At 32.7% G+C, this 13652-nt stretch overlaps 1 protein-coding gene across 1 annotated transcript; it reads right to left on the reverse strand.

The window, feature by feature from the left end:
* Positions 1–440: 440 nt before the first annotated feature.
* Positions 441–11645, reverse strand: LOC134243859 (buccalin-like). Its single transcript, XM_062726086.1, has 2 exons — positions 11513–11645; positions 441–1474 (listed from the first exon to the last, which is right to left on the reverse strand). Exon 2 carries the CDS (start codon positions 1441–1443, stop codon positions 646–648), a length of 798 nt encoding a protein of 265 aa, XP_062582070.1. The 5' UTR covers positions 1444–1474; positions 11513–11645; the 3' UTR covers positions 441–645.
* Positions 11646–13652: the final 2007 nt, after the last annotated feature.

Consider the following 13652-nt stretch of genomic DNA (forward strand, 5'->3'; position numbering starts at 1 on the left):
GTCATAGATTGAGTACTGAGTATTTATGAAGCAAATGGTATTGGAAAAGCGCATGTATGTAATAATTACAGATAATGTGGTCGACCTTTATTCACATGGTGTATCTACTTGTGGAAATTATAACCCCCCAAAAATAGACAAGGAATACAAAAGGTTTCAACCTTATTTAATCAAATAGTTGCCTGTTTAAAATATATTCAAAGACTGAGTAATTATAATACAATTTGTATTTGAAAACGGCAATTTGAATACTGGTTTTTGGCAAAGAATTTAGCCAAAAATTATTTGATGCTATGCCATCAGGAACAAGTATGTAACCATGTCCAATTTAATTGATAATGAAATTGCATTAGTGCTCGCGCTTTGATCACAAAGAATGATTTACAAAGTTAAACTCAAATATCAAATATTTGGTATTTCAAACTGAAAAACCAAATAAACAAAATAGAGAGTACATATTGTTCTCTTTCTATAAAAGAATTCCCACAATATGTCAGCATACCCAAAGCACCAAAGAAACTTTATTTTTCCAGCATGAAGAATAATTTTAAGGCTGAGGAAATATTTTACTAACAAGTTAGGTAGATATGTTTCAATTAATTTCTGGACCATTTTAAAATCGTCTCCTTTCATTTTTTCCTCCGATTATCTCCTTCCAAGCCTTGCAGCAAAGGAGAACCTATCTATTCCTCTAGTTTGGGTGAATATTGGTCTTCCACTTTGCCGGTAGTACCAGTAAGGATATAATCGTTTTTGCATGGGTTTTTCACCTGTGTACAATTTAGCGGTTTCCGCCGAGGATGCCGCGCCTTGGTTTTCGTACTGATCCGCCGCTCTTTTTCCGAGTCCTCCAAAAAATCGATGGGAATCCAGACGACGTTTACCCAAGCCTCCCATAAATCCAAATCGGTCAAGCTTTCTTTTTCCAAGACTACCAATAAATCCATATCGATCTAAAGCCCTTTTTCCTAAACTCCCGGCAAAGCCGTACCGGTCTAAACCACGTTTGCCGATTCCACCCATAAATGAGTATCTATCCAGACCTCGTTTTCCCAATGATCCAGCAAATCCATACCGGTCAAGGGCTCTTTTTCCAATACCACCGAAAAAACCATATTTATCCAAAGCACGTTTTCCAATTCCACCAAAGAAGTTGTATCTATCGAGTCCGCGTTTTCCAAGTCCCCCGAAAAATGAATATCTGTCCAGCGCACGTTTGTCTTCGTCGGTTAGCTCGCCTAAATCACTATTTTCAAAGTCAAAGGAATTATCTGTATGTTTTGGAGAGCCTTTTTCCGTTTGTTTGTTTAAAAATTTAATATTGTCCAAATGTTTCGTGAGGTCCTCATTATTTAGATCGAGGTGTTGTGAAACGGCAAATACAAATACTTGAATTAAACAAATACATCCAAACACTATATTAGCATAGTTCGCAGGCCACATGTCCACTGATCCGTTTGATGTTTTCAGTGATCTGCAATGAGAAATACCTTTTTTAACAACTAATAATAAAATTTGATATGACATTAATCAAGACACTTTAATATCAAAAGCAGGAATTAGAGAAAAAAAATTACTAAAAATAATTGTCTAAAGCTTAGACCTTGTAGTCTTAATTACTTAGCCTTTTTAAAACAACGGCGATATTCTGCATAAGCACACTGTGATCGATTTATCACTCCAAGCTGAAAAAAAGAACACCTGACCAAAGAGTTTGACATTGTCAATTCTAGTTTCAATGAAGTGGTAAATAGTAATGAACGAAGAGAATACAATTAACAGGCATTGCCTGGCAAGCGGTCATTGCATTTCGTCGCGTCTGTGTTACGTTAACAAACAGGAAACCATGGCCAGAGAGATCACGTTTACAGTTTAGATTATTAGGAATTCATTGTCGGTTCTTGTCTTTTGCGTCTGTAACCCTAAACTATCTACGAAACAACCACTTAAAACATTTATTTAAAAACTTGCATGGCGAATTTTTACTAGAACAAGATGAAACAGTGGCTTAACATTCATTTACATTCATCGCATTCGCAAATACCTCAGACTGATGTTTTATTCGGTTCTTGGTCCATTAGTATATGACCATCCTAAAATTCACAATGATATGATGACCTACCTTTACATAAAAATGTTTCAGGGTTCCTATTTATTTCATAATGAGACATAATTTTCTTTTCATTTAATGTAGTTCTATCTCTCTATACCAAAATATTAATAAAATATAATAAAAAAAAACTGTCATATATTTTCTTGGTAAAAGTGTTATAAAATTGCACTAAATTAAATGTCAGTGACAGCACAACATCCAAGTCACGGATAGATTACAAAATTGAAAATTATGATTTAATCCTTTAATGTTTTCAAATAAGTTATTAAATCTATTAATATCGCACTTTGAAAAATTCAATAAATAAAAAAATGATGGCAAACACAAAAACACTAAAAAAAATACCAAAAATCGGAAATGAAATGCAGCCGTTTCATAAATTCCTTAAAGGCACTTTTCGAATGCCCAGCAACATTCAAGAAAATCTTCTATCAATAAATAACTGCAAACACAAACACTAAAAAAATAATCATGTTTGCTAAAAATTCATTTTAAAAAGAATAAAATGAATGGAGGAATCTGATTTGCATTTTAGATGAAATTTCGAAGAAAGTATTCATAATGCTGCCTTTCTTTGCAATTCTTTTACCGTCATGAAATACAGAAATTTCATTTCAAGCATGTTATTGGTGTAGGAGACCATTATCCTTAGTAGACCGTCATGTGTGGCAAACAAGTGTAGAGGGACATTTTGGACGAAATTTGACTTTTCGGAGTAATTTGACTTTCTATGAAAGACATTAAACTATAAAATTAAAGAGATTTAAATCATGTGTTTTTTAATAAGGTAACAGGATTGATGTTTTTATTATGAACGTAAACATGGTTATTGTGTCTCGCGAAGAAGATTAAAATTTCAAATGCAGCTTATGAAAATAGAAGGGAACATGTATTAATTTTTATTACCAAAAAATAAAACCTTTATTGATAATTATGTATGTGATGTAGATTTCACAGGCTGGAAAATGCTCGAAATGTTCTTAGCAAATCGACTTAGGTTTATGCTTTGAATGTTATTATTCATAGTAGCAGTTTTATCATGGAGCAAATATGGTAGTCATGACACAGGCCTCTAGTACAAGTTCTTTTCTTTATATAAACCCATAATTGGACAAGGATAGGCATCAGAGAATATTTGTTAATAAATATTTGTTTATAACATTGATGACGATTTCTACAAGCTATCGATAGTGTTTTCCAAATATTGATATAGGGTACGGATGTGAAAAATGTACACCGCCGTTAATTACTGTACTCAAATGTTGTGTAGCTTTTACTGAGGTTACACACAAAATGTCATGTCATTTGCTTAATTGCATCGGAAACGAAGACACAGACCCAAAAGACCTTGTTCAAAATTACCAAGACTGATTAAAAATCCCCACCGTTGAGATTATAAATATTGGCGCTCTTTCGTGTAATTTTGCGATTTCTTTCATCTCGGGTTGTATATCGATATTATGATAAGGCACGAATAAATAATCACACCTACATATCTTGTAATTAAATGTTGCCTTGATTAATAATATATCGACAGAATCGCTACTTGTAAGTACATGAGATGAGGATTCCGTTTAATCAAAAGAAATCACCAATTCAACTACGAATTCTGAGTATTACACAATATTTTTTTCAACAAATGAGTGATAAAATGTAGTTTTAAAGAAAATACACATAGTTTGAAGCATCCATAAATCATGAGGGGAAATATGCTTAACTTTTGATAATACCCGACCGCTTATTATTTTTATAACTAATGACCATTGAGAAACTTGAAGTGAAACAAACGCTTTCCGGAACAGGTTCTATAATGTGTCCAGAGCTGTATGCTATCCCTTATTATTTGCCAGATAATAAGTAACTGTAAACCATAATAGAGCCAACATCAAACGATGAAGTCTGTAAAACGAGAGGGAATCCTATAATTTTACACCTCGTCCATCCCCTAATCACATACCAGCCTTGATATATTGAAGATTCTTGCGGCCACAGGCATCAACAGAAGAAAACAAAGACGACAGTATGAACAGCAATGCTTACCTCGGGCATAATAAGAAAGACTCTTGTTTACAACTTTATCATCAAATGAAATTCTGAAGATTTCTGACGGTATCGGAGAGGACTGCCACATAAGAAAAACTTATGATAATAGTAAAATTACATGTAGTATGACCTCTTCTGTGTTCACAATAAAAACATTGGCCTACTTGGTGTGTCTTTTTTAATTTTTTCATATAAATGTTATTGTCGCTTATTTGATATTTAAAAGTCAGCTACAACATGTACAATGCTCTGAACGTATATTGTTTAAAAGACAATTTCTGATTTAGTTTAAGGAGTGTATGAATGGTCACTTGCATATTTGGACAAAATATTGCGCCTTGTTTATTTTTTGTCATATACATGAATGTCTTTGCAGATTCTTTATGCCGTTGAATGACCTTTCTGTGATGTTCTAGACACACTAGCTAGGCGTTCTAGAGATTACAGAATGGATGCAACATCCAGATAAATAGGCGCCACTTGATTCGTACAAAAACTGTCACCTTTTTTATTATTATTACAACGAAGGACAACCATTTCTTTGCACATTCATGATTGATTTACAAAACGGAAAAAACCACAGACCAGTCTTTTTCATGAAATCTAATTGGAGAAGTAATAATCCCAAGGGGAAAACGGGCTTACATGGAAGCGGTTACTAATTTTTGTAGTTATTGACATAACATTTCACGACATAAAGGGTTGAAGATTGCAGTGTTGGGGGATAAATATCAATATAAATGTCTTTCTTTGTAAGTGTTATTTAGCTAGTGGTTTTGTGTGGTACTTAACATAGAAACAGTGAATGTCACGAAGATAGTAAATACTTCTATGATATTTATTGAGAGTAACCGCTTTCAGATCGATGTAAATAGACATGATATGCCGATAACTGATAAATATTTAACCTCATCAGTTTTATTTATTTTCGATTCCTTTTTTTCTGCGGGAAGTTTTTGGAAAATCATAATAACATCACCACAAAATAATGCACGTTTAATGTTGATTTCAGAAAGAGAGGAGGGAGAATAAAAAGTGTTTCAACAGGGAAAGAGAAAAAAAATGAAATTGTTCTATCCATAAATGTAATTTTTTCTAATTTTAATCGTACACGCCTGTAATACGCGGGGGCCCGCCCCCTCTTTTTTCTAAGAATAGTACGATATGGTTAAACTATGTAAACAGTCATTTAATCTTGCTCTGCTCTCCGCCTTTCTGTAAGGAGCGCATGCAAATTTCAGTAGATAAAATTGTTTGAAACGTAGAGACTTCCCTTCACATACACATGAAATAGAATTTTTTGAGTTTTGTCAAGTAATTGTTTATGCCGCATCCACTTAAAATGGGAGGTATTAATTTCGGTCTGTATGGTAGTCTCTTACACTTTTGTTTCCGCGCGATATCTGGAGATTACTTGAAGCCTTCAAACTTTTGCAGTGAAATTTTACATAACACCCTGTGGCTTAAAGAAGAACCCTATTGATTTTGAGGTCAAAGGCCAAGGTCACAAATACACTAATTCTGTTTGTTTTAGTGCTTTAATTTCTGCCCTATATCCTGAACCTTAAAGTTAGTATAGTACTTTTTTTTCCAGTAATATTTTATACCACAACTCCTATAGCCCAATAAAGCCCTGTATATATTTTGAGGTCAAAAGGTCAATGTCGTAAACTACTGCATTGTGTCTGTGTGTGAAACTTTCACTTCTTGGCGATATATCAAGAAGCATTGGAGCTTTTGGAATGAAATATCGCAGCATATAACTCCATAAAGCCCCACTCTCACTTCTTTAAGCCTCACTCCTAAACCCTAATCTAGATCCGCGCATGCTTTTCTTTTTTCCTTCAATCGGGGACACATATTCTTTGAAATAGCTTGTTTATTAATTACTCGTCAAATTTTAAGCTAGGCCCCAACTTACAAGAACAATGCTAAGGGCAGGCACGTAGCATCGTTTTTGAAAGTGGGGGGGCCAACCTGAAAATTTTTTTTTTACCTACCTAAAAAAAGTTTGACAACCAAAAAAAAAAAGGGAAAATTAAACTGTCCAAACTCGAAAATCCTATTTGGTGGAAGGGGGGGGGAGGGTAGTGGCCAACTTCCTTTCACTACCAATTTTTTCCTATATTTCCTTCCTATAATATACACTGTGGTAAAAAGTGGGAGGGGGGGGCAACCATCTCTTCAATGGACATTTTCTATAGTAAATGTTATGTTGGGGAAAAAAGTGGGGGGGGGGGACAGGCCCCCCTGTTGCTACGTGCCTGAAGGGCCTGTCTTAGATCTTGCAAATAGTTAATTATTGGGATGAAATATGTGGAGAAAACGAGCAGTATTCGAGCTCAAAAGTCCATAAAACAGTAAAAAATTATTGGTGATGAAATGGAAAATGTGTAAATAATGGCTTAACAATCAGTATGAAAAAGTCGGTCAGCATTTGACTTATATGATACATGTAATTTGTATTTGCTGACAAGTTCGTTGTATCGACTATAAAACTTAAGAAATTGTGACTTTAAACGAGACTGCTGAAATTTTTGATTCATCAACTTGTTTGTCAATAACTTACCTCGTTTTATAAAGTGTGCATGAAGGATATGGAGATAATGAACAGTATTCAATATCAAAGACCATAAAACAATACAAAATAGGAGCAGAGCAAACACGGACATCTAAAATATCAGAGGTGGGATCAGGTGCCACGAGTGAGCATCCCTTGCTGACCGGTCACACCCTCCGTGTGCTCCTTGTCATGATCGGGAAATGACGGAAAAATCCTTCGTCAATTCAGAGTATAAATAATGGACTAACAATTAGTATGAAAAACGTCAGTCAGCATATGAGGAACATGCTCTTCTGTTTCGAATCAACCGAGAGATATAAACTCCGTAAGGAGGTGACAAGGGTATTATATCGCTGCATAAGTAAGGGAAATTGACGAATGAAAAGGAAGTTGCCACGTTTATCATAAAGATTTGTTGTTAGATAACCGTTATAACCAACATAGATTGTTGGAAGACCTGGTCTCCAAAAAGCAAAAAGAAACGTGCAAAAAAAAAAAATCAAGAATTTTTTAACAAAGTAATTTTGCAAATGACCCATGACAAGGTAAGTAAACTCTTTACGAGTTCCAATTTCTTTTATCGAAAAAGAAGCTGTCGATGATGTCAGAAGCCTCGCGTGTATTTATGAATTAATTTCATAATGATTATACACTTGGACAATGTTTCCAATAGACTTCTGATCAGTCATTGACCTGTTTAAATATACTCGCACACAATGGATTTTGATTACCGTTACGTTAGTAATCAAGACGAGAAAAAAATAATGTATTAAATGATACAATAATCTAAGATAACAGTTTTCATAATCAAGGATAATATTTTAATTTTGAATCTCTGGTCCACTGTTGAGTTAAATAGAGCTTTAAAGAAAGGTTCCCTAATTCAGTTTGTACAGAAGAGTGATAGCTGATATCAAGAGAGAAATTTGAACCACTTTTTCCCCCCCAGTTTTTACGTCAAATTTTCTACAAAGGTATGCATGACTGTTAAGAAAACGCAACTCAAATTCGCATAATTGTTTTTTTTTCAAATATTCTTCAATTTTTTGACAAGTTTTCTCCATATAATATTTAATATAGTCCACAATATAGATATCAGATAAAATTACATATACTTCAAATTTTATCAAATAAGAAACGTTTAATCAGTTAAATAAAATCAATAAAAAAATCTTTGAAGCAAAACAAAATGAAACATGACCAATAACTTTATTTTTAATGAAATTCCTTTCCAACATTCAGCTCAATATCTGCAAATGTTTATGGAAAAAATACAGAAAACCAAGTGGAAAGACTAGAACCCTCCTAAAAATGAAAAAAAAAATTAAAATCGTCAAAAAATCACCTCAATATCAGCAGCCGTTTAAAAAGAGTTTAAGAAAATCAAATGAGACAGACTGACGGACGATGAGGAAACCAATAGTCTCCTCCGGTTTTACAGCCTCAACATAACTCTTTATATTCATGTTCAATTTAGCTAGCTATGATTGGATTTGACGTTGCATTTAGTCTAAATATGGTTAGTATCTGAAGCGTGAAAACAAACATGCTATAACAAATATCCTCTTAAAAAGCATGTTAAGATATACGTATATTTAAATGTGTTACAGGGAATGGAATTTCTAGTATTAAAAAAGAAGCTCGAGATACTGTTGTCTATGCCCAAAGAATACCTCATTACATAAACCTAACATAACAAGTGTTGGATTAATTAGTATACTGGATTGTCCTCTTTACGTGTGCATCAGAAGGTAGTTTTTCTTTCTTTGGAAAGGACTCGTTTAATCGCTTTGACGACACAGTACACGAGAAATTTGAAACTTCCTACATTTTATTGGAAACGGAATTACATAAATTTAATACCCTTGTGTAGAGGGTCAAATGTTGGTTATATAATCTCTCCATATTAAATTTTAATACGTTGCCAAACATGATACAATAATTAGTTGATGAGATAAATGTCGGGCCTGGATGTGAACAAATCTTAACTCTCGATACATAATCATTTCAACGCTCGTGGAAAAATTGATCTAATTTATCACATCCGTCTTAGTGTGGTGTCGATTTTACGTCTAGTCTAAAAGATTATGGAAACTTTGAATCAATCTTAATTTTAGCCTTCCAATCCTCCATGCTTTTATAGTGAAAAAGGAAAAAAAATAGTCATGTGATGTAAAAAACATAAATTTATGATCTGATTGACAATTCATTTGGTTGACCAACTACTCTGATTTCGACCAATTTAATTGATAAAAATTAGCTGTCAGCAGATAATTGAATTAGAGGAACTATTCCCGAAGTTCCCAACAGTGCAACATCGTACAAGAGAATCTTTCATTAATCTATAATTAATCCTATGATTCTTATGTCATTGATCCTGCTAAACTTGCGTTAAGCTATTTATGAGCTTTCGCGATCCGAGTCTTCTGTTAAAACTTTCTATACAAGAAAAGTCGGTTCTTCAACATCATTCAAGATTTCCCAATTCTTTTTTAAAAAAGCTTTTCTTGAAAATCGTTTGATATGACCAAGAAAGATAACATGTTTGGATCTATGCAGTTTACAAAAAAGTGTTAAATTTAACATTTTTTAAACATAATTCAGAACCCTGAGGGAAAAGAGATAGATTCTCTTAAATCTTTAATTAAAATATTTATCTCAAGCAGCGTGAAGAATCTTTTTTTTTTTAAATAGGGATAATGTCATTTAAAAGTCGATTAACAGGCGGTAGTGATATTCGATATTCATACCATCTTTATTCATTTACGTCTCTCAAGGTATTTGACCAACTGACTGAGGCCATTCTTTAAAAAAAAATGTTTGGTTTCCTCTCCCGACCGACTGATTAAAATGGCCTGACTCAAAACTTTTTTTTACTGTGTACATGTAAGAAACGATAAAATTATATATATATATTCTATATATTTCTCTTATCCCGTCAAACATGATGACATTTGATGGAAAAAAGTTTTTCCTACCTACCGACCGACCCAATAATTTTACCCTGAGCTGGAAGAGGGTAAGCAAATATTATTTCAAAGAAAGCCTGATACTTCATATTTCTCCCAAATTTCATGTTGACATTAATTTTCTTTTTCATTTTTCTCTCTCGCAAAGAGATTTATATGACGAATTGGTCAATTTGTGTTCAACAAACATAACTAATTTGGAAATGAAGATGGTTAGACGTTAAATTAACAAAATATCACGTCAAGGTCGAAGAAATGCTGTCTTAGACTACATTTTTAAATGTTAGATACCTAATTTGAAAACAACCTTTTGGAAAAAACTTCTTCAAATACTTTCATTTTATTAAAATTCAACTAACCACATAGTACAGAATATATTTCTGTTTGTCGAAAAAATTATTTGATGTCGGATTATGATGGGTAGGGAAGAAGCATCCAGTGCAAGGTTATTAAAGTTTTGTAAACTATTACCGAGTTTCTTTTCTGATGTAAAAAAGAACACTTTAAGCACATTTTCTTTGAATATATGGATCTGCCCCCTAAAAGTCTCAATATTTCATAAAAATTCTCAAGAAAATATGTATGTAGATTTTTTTTCTCTGAAAAGACTGCGTTCATAAACCCTGACAAATTTTTAAAAAATGCGTTCATAAACTCTGACAAATTAAATATAACATCATTTTTCAAATTCTACCTGCTTCATTTTTTTCATTCAATAGGGTTCATGGTTACATGATTTAAAAATATTGTAGAGTGTGAAAATATTATTCCATAGATTGGGCATACATCTAAAAAGAAAACTTTCTTATGTAGATACTTGATACAGACATTTTTGGTCTTTTTTCCCAATTCAAAAAATTATCTCACCTTATAGAAAATGTTAGTTTACTGTAGCTAAACCAAGCAAATGATAAGGCGTACAGCACCTTAAGTGAATCGTTGTCTTTAAATCCAGTAATCGTTTCTGCAAAGACTGTTTGACAAGTGGCATTTCACAGAAGTAAAAGTGCTTCAAGGGTCTCCAGACGACTTGGACACCGTATAACGAAGACAATATTTTTCACAATTAGAGATACGACAAGGGGAAATGAATATCTAGAGACCTATAGTGGTTAGTGAACAATTATTGAAATCTTCCATTTTTTTTTTTTTTTTTTTTTGCTTAAATCTCTCCTCTCCGGTGAAAGCTAGATTTGTTTTTCTCATAATATGAAAGCTATGATTATTTTTCAACTAATGCTTCAAGAAGTTGTTTTAATGATTTCTTGTTATGGCAATGTATTTGGTAGAGTATTTAAGGGATTTTTCAGGCTATCCGTCTGCTAAATTTCTATTTCCTTCTTTATCATCATATTTCAGATTTGCATGGATATATTTTGTTGTTGGAAATAGTTATTCTTGAAAATTCAGATTCAGATGCTTTGATGCATTATATTTTCAGACAACGCACAGCAGAGAACAAAATCAGAATTGAGATTCTATACACATAAATAATGGTTTTAAAAGTGTTCCATGTCATAAAGATGGTTGTTAGCAACCCATTAGCACGATTGATGACTTTTGGTTTCATCTAAATTGGTGGAAAACACGAGTGTCCTATGATCATGATAACATTTTGGTCTCCTTTAACTGATTTTCGAAAGTCAAATTACAGAAACAAAACATACGTAAAATGAAATAAAATTTCATTCTGTTTTGTTTACGTAACTTAATCAATGTTTTTGTCCCAAAAATTGTCTTCAAAAACTCTCCGATACATTAATTTTTTGTTGAAAAAACTTACTATGTTTTCGTTTTGTTGTTGAAAACATAAGACATTCTTACCTCTGAATCCTCTTGTGTTTAACTAAAATGCAGACTGTAGATGGTCACTGATAAGTTTACTCCAACGAAATGGTGTAATAGAATTAAAAAATTCAACAATGTTAATATTAAAAAGTTTCACTTCAGTGTCGATGGCTTTCGATTTATATCGGAACTTCCAAGTGGGAGGGCAAATAGGGATCAATACGACCCATAGCGCCAATAGTGGAGGGCTATTGTCAATCAATCGAACACTTTCCCCGGAACAAGCATTTGACATCTCCCCCGTAAAGAGGGCGGTCGCTATTTGCAATAACCGCTGCATGCAGTAAGCAATTAAGGATAATTCGATTATTACCAGACGCAGAGCATTTAATGCCTTCCCAATTGATGTTTGATGATACCCTATAATGCAAAAAAGAGACACAAATGGTAAACACTTCTCGTAGACTACCAAAACAGATTAAATTGCAGAAGAATGAAAATTTTAAATATTTTAGGATAGTCAGTCACATACATGTATACTTAATAGTAACTGAAAAAATGCTACATTAAAGCAATATTACTTTTTACAGTGTAATTGAAACTTGCCAAACTTATAGTGCTTATTAATTATAGTCATAATAAAAATATTCGTAAAAAAAAACAAATATTTATTTCAAAATTTTACCTAAAAATCGTATTCCTTTATGTATTCTGGTGTCTGAATCAGTACAAGTGAATGAAATCTTATTAAAGTACTAATTTTGCCGTCTGTTTTGTACCGGTCATAAACTTTTTAACATTTAATGGTCATTTCCATTCTTATGTCGATGCGATATATCCCCGTGAGCCTGAGATAAAAGATACCACAGAGTCTGATCTATTTACTATTTGGATTTATTATATGATTGAATAAATTTCTCTAAAATAGCTATGTTAGAAAAATAATTTTTGACCTGCACGTGGCATTCCAGGTGAATACAAGGATTTATTTTCTCTACATTGATCTAAAAATAGATCGGGAAATTCCAAATTGATCAGTTTTTCCCTGATAATACTCTTTCCTTTTCAAAATAACATTATATAATTTTTTCATGGCAACTAAAATTGACAAAAAACTATTTCAAATTGATACGACTGTTAAGGTTTATTTACATCTTAATTCTGCTTCTCTCCTGTATTTGGCTAGGACTTAATTAAATGCAAACAAGTACCGGTAATGAGCTGAATCATTTTATCAGTGAATCATATAATAAAACAATTATTGCTGTTTTTTCAGTCAACACAATGATTTACATTGTAGCCATCTTCGAAGTACAATATTGTACTCCTCAGATGGCTAAATCATTGTATTGACCTAAAAAAAACCCAGCAATAATTGTATAATATTACTTGAAAAAAGACGTTAATTAATGGTTATCTAACAACCAAGCTTTATGATGAACATGACTTTAACTTTTCAATCGTCAATTTCCTTTACTTATACTGCAATATACCTTCATCACCTGCATACGGAGTTTATAAATCTCAGCTGATTCGATACGCAAGAGCATGCTCTATGTACAATTTCTAAACAAGATAAATTATTGACAAACAAGTTGATGAAACATCAGCAGTCTCGTTTAAAGGTGCATGGACACAGATTTGAAGTTAATATTTTCCGTATAATATTACAACTTATATATATTAATAGCTTTCACACAAAAAATATATTAAAAATCTTATTTCAACGAAAAGTTATTAAAACTTCCAATTTTTTGACAGGTTTGATTGACACATCCTTGCACTTTCACAAATTTTAATTATATTCTTAGGAAAAGTGGCAATCCTGTGTATAAATAAAAAATATTAGAACTATAATCCAGAAAATTCAGAGTAGAAATGTTCGAAAGCAAAAAAATACACACAGTATATTGTCAGTCCGTGCAGTTGTGGTGAGCAGACTTTAACAACTGAACACACCCGGTAAATCGTAAACATCAACAATAACAGAGCTCGTGCCCTGTTTACAAAAAACTGTACGTTTCACGAGTGTGATCAATTTGCTAAACTCTGTACACAACACTAAGCGCGGAATGACGATATTTGTGAAGGGGTTTTGCTTTCTAACATTTCTACTATGCATATAATTTTTTTTTCTGGATTAAAGTTTTAATATTTTTCATTAATTTTTCACTTA

This window comes from Saccostrea cucullata, unplaced genomic scaffold, assembly GCF_032062105.1.
Source record: "Saccostrea cucullata isolate Sc308-1 unplaced genomic scaffold, CSIRO_AGI_Scuc_v1 ctg784, whole genome shotgun sequence".
Lineage (NCBI taxonomy): Eukaryota > Metazoa > Mollusca > Bivalvia > Ostreida > Ostreidae > Saccostrea > Saccostrea cuccullata.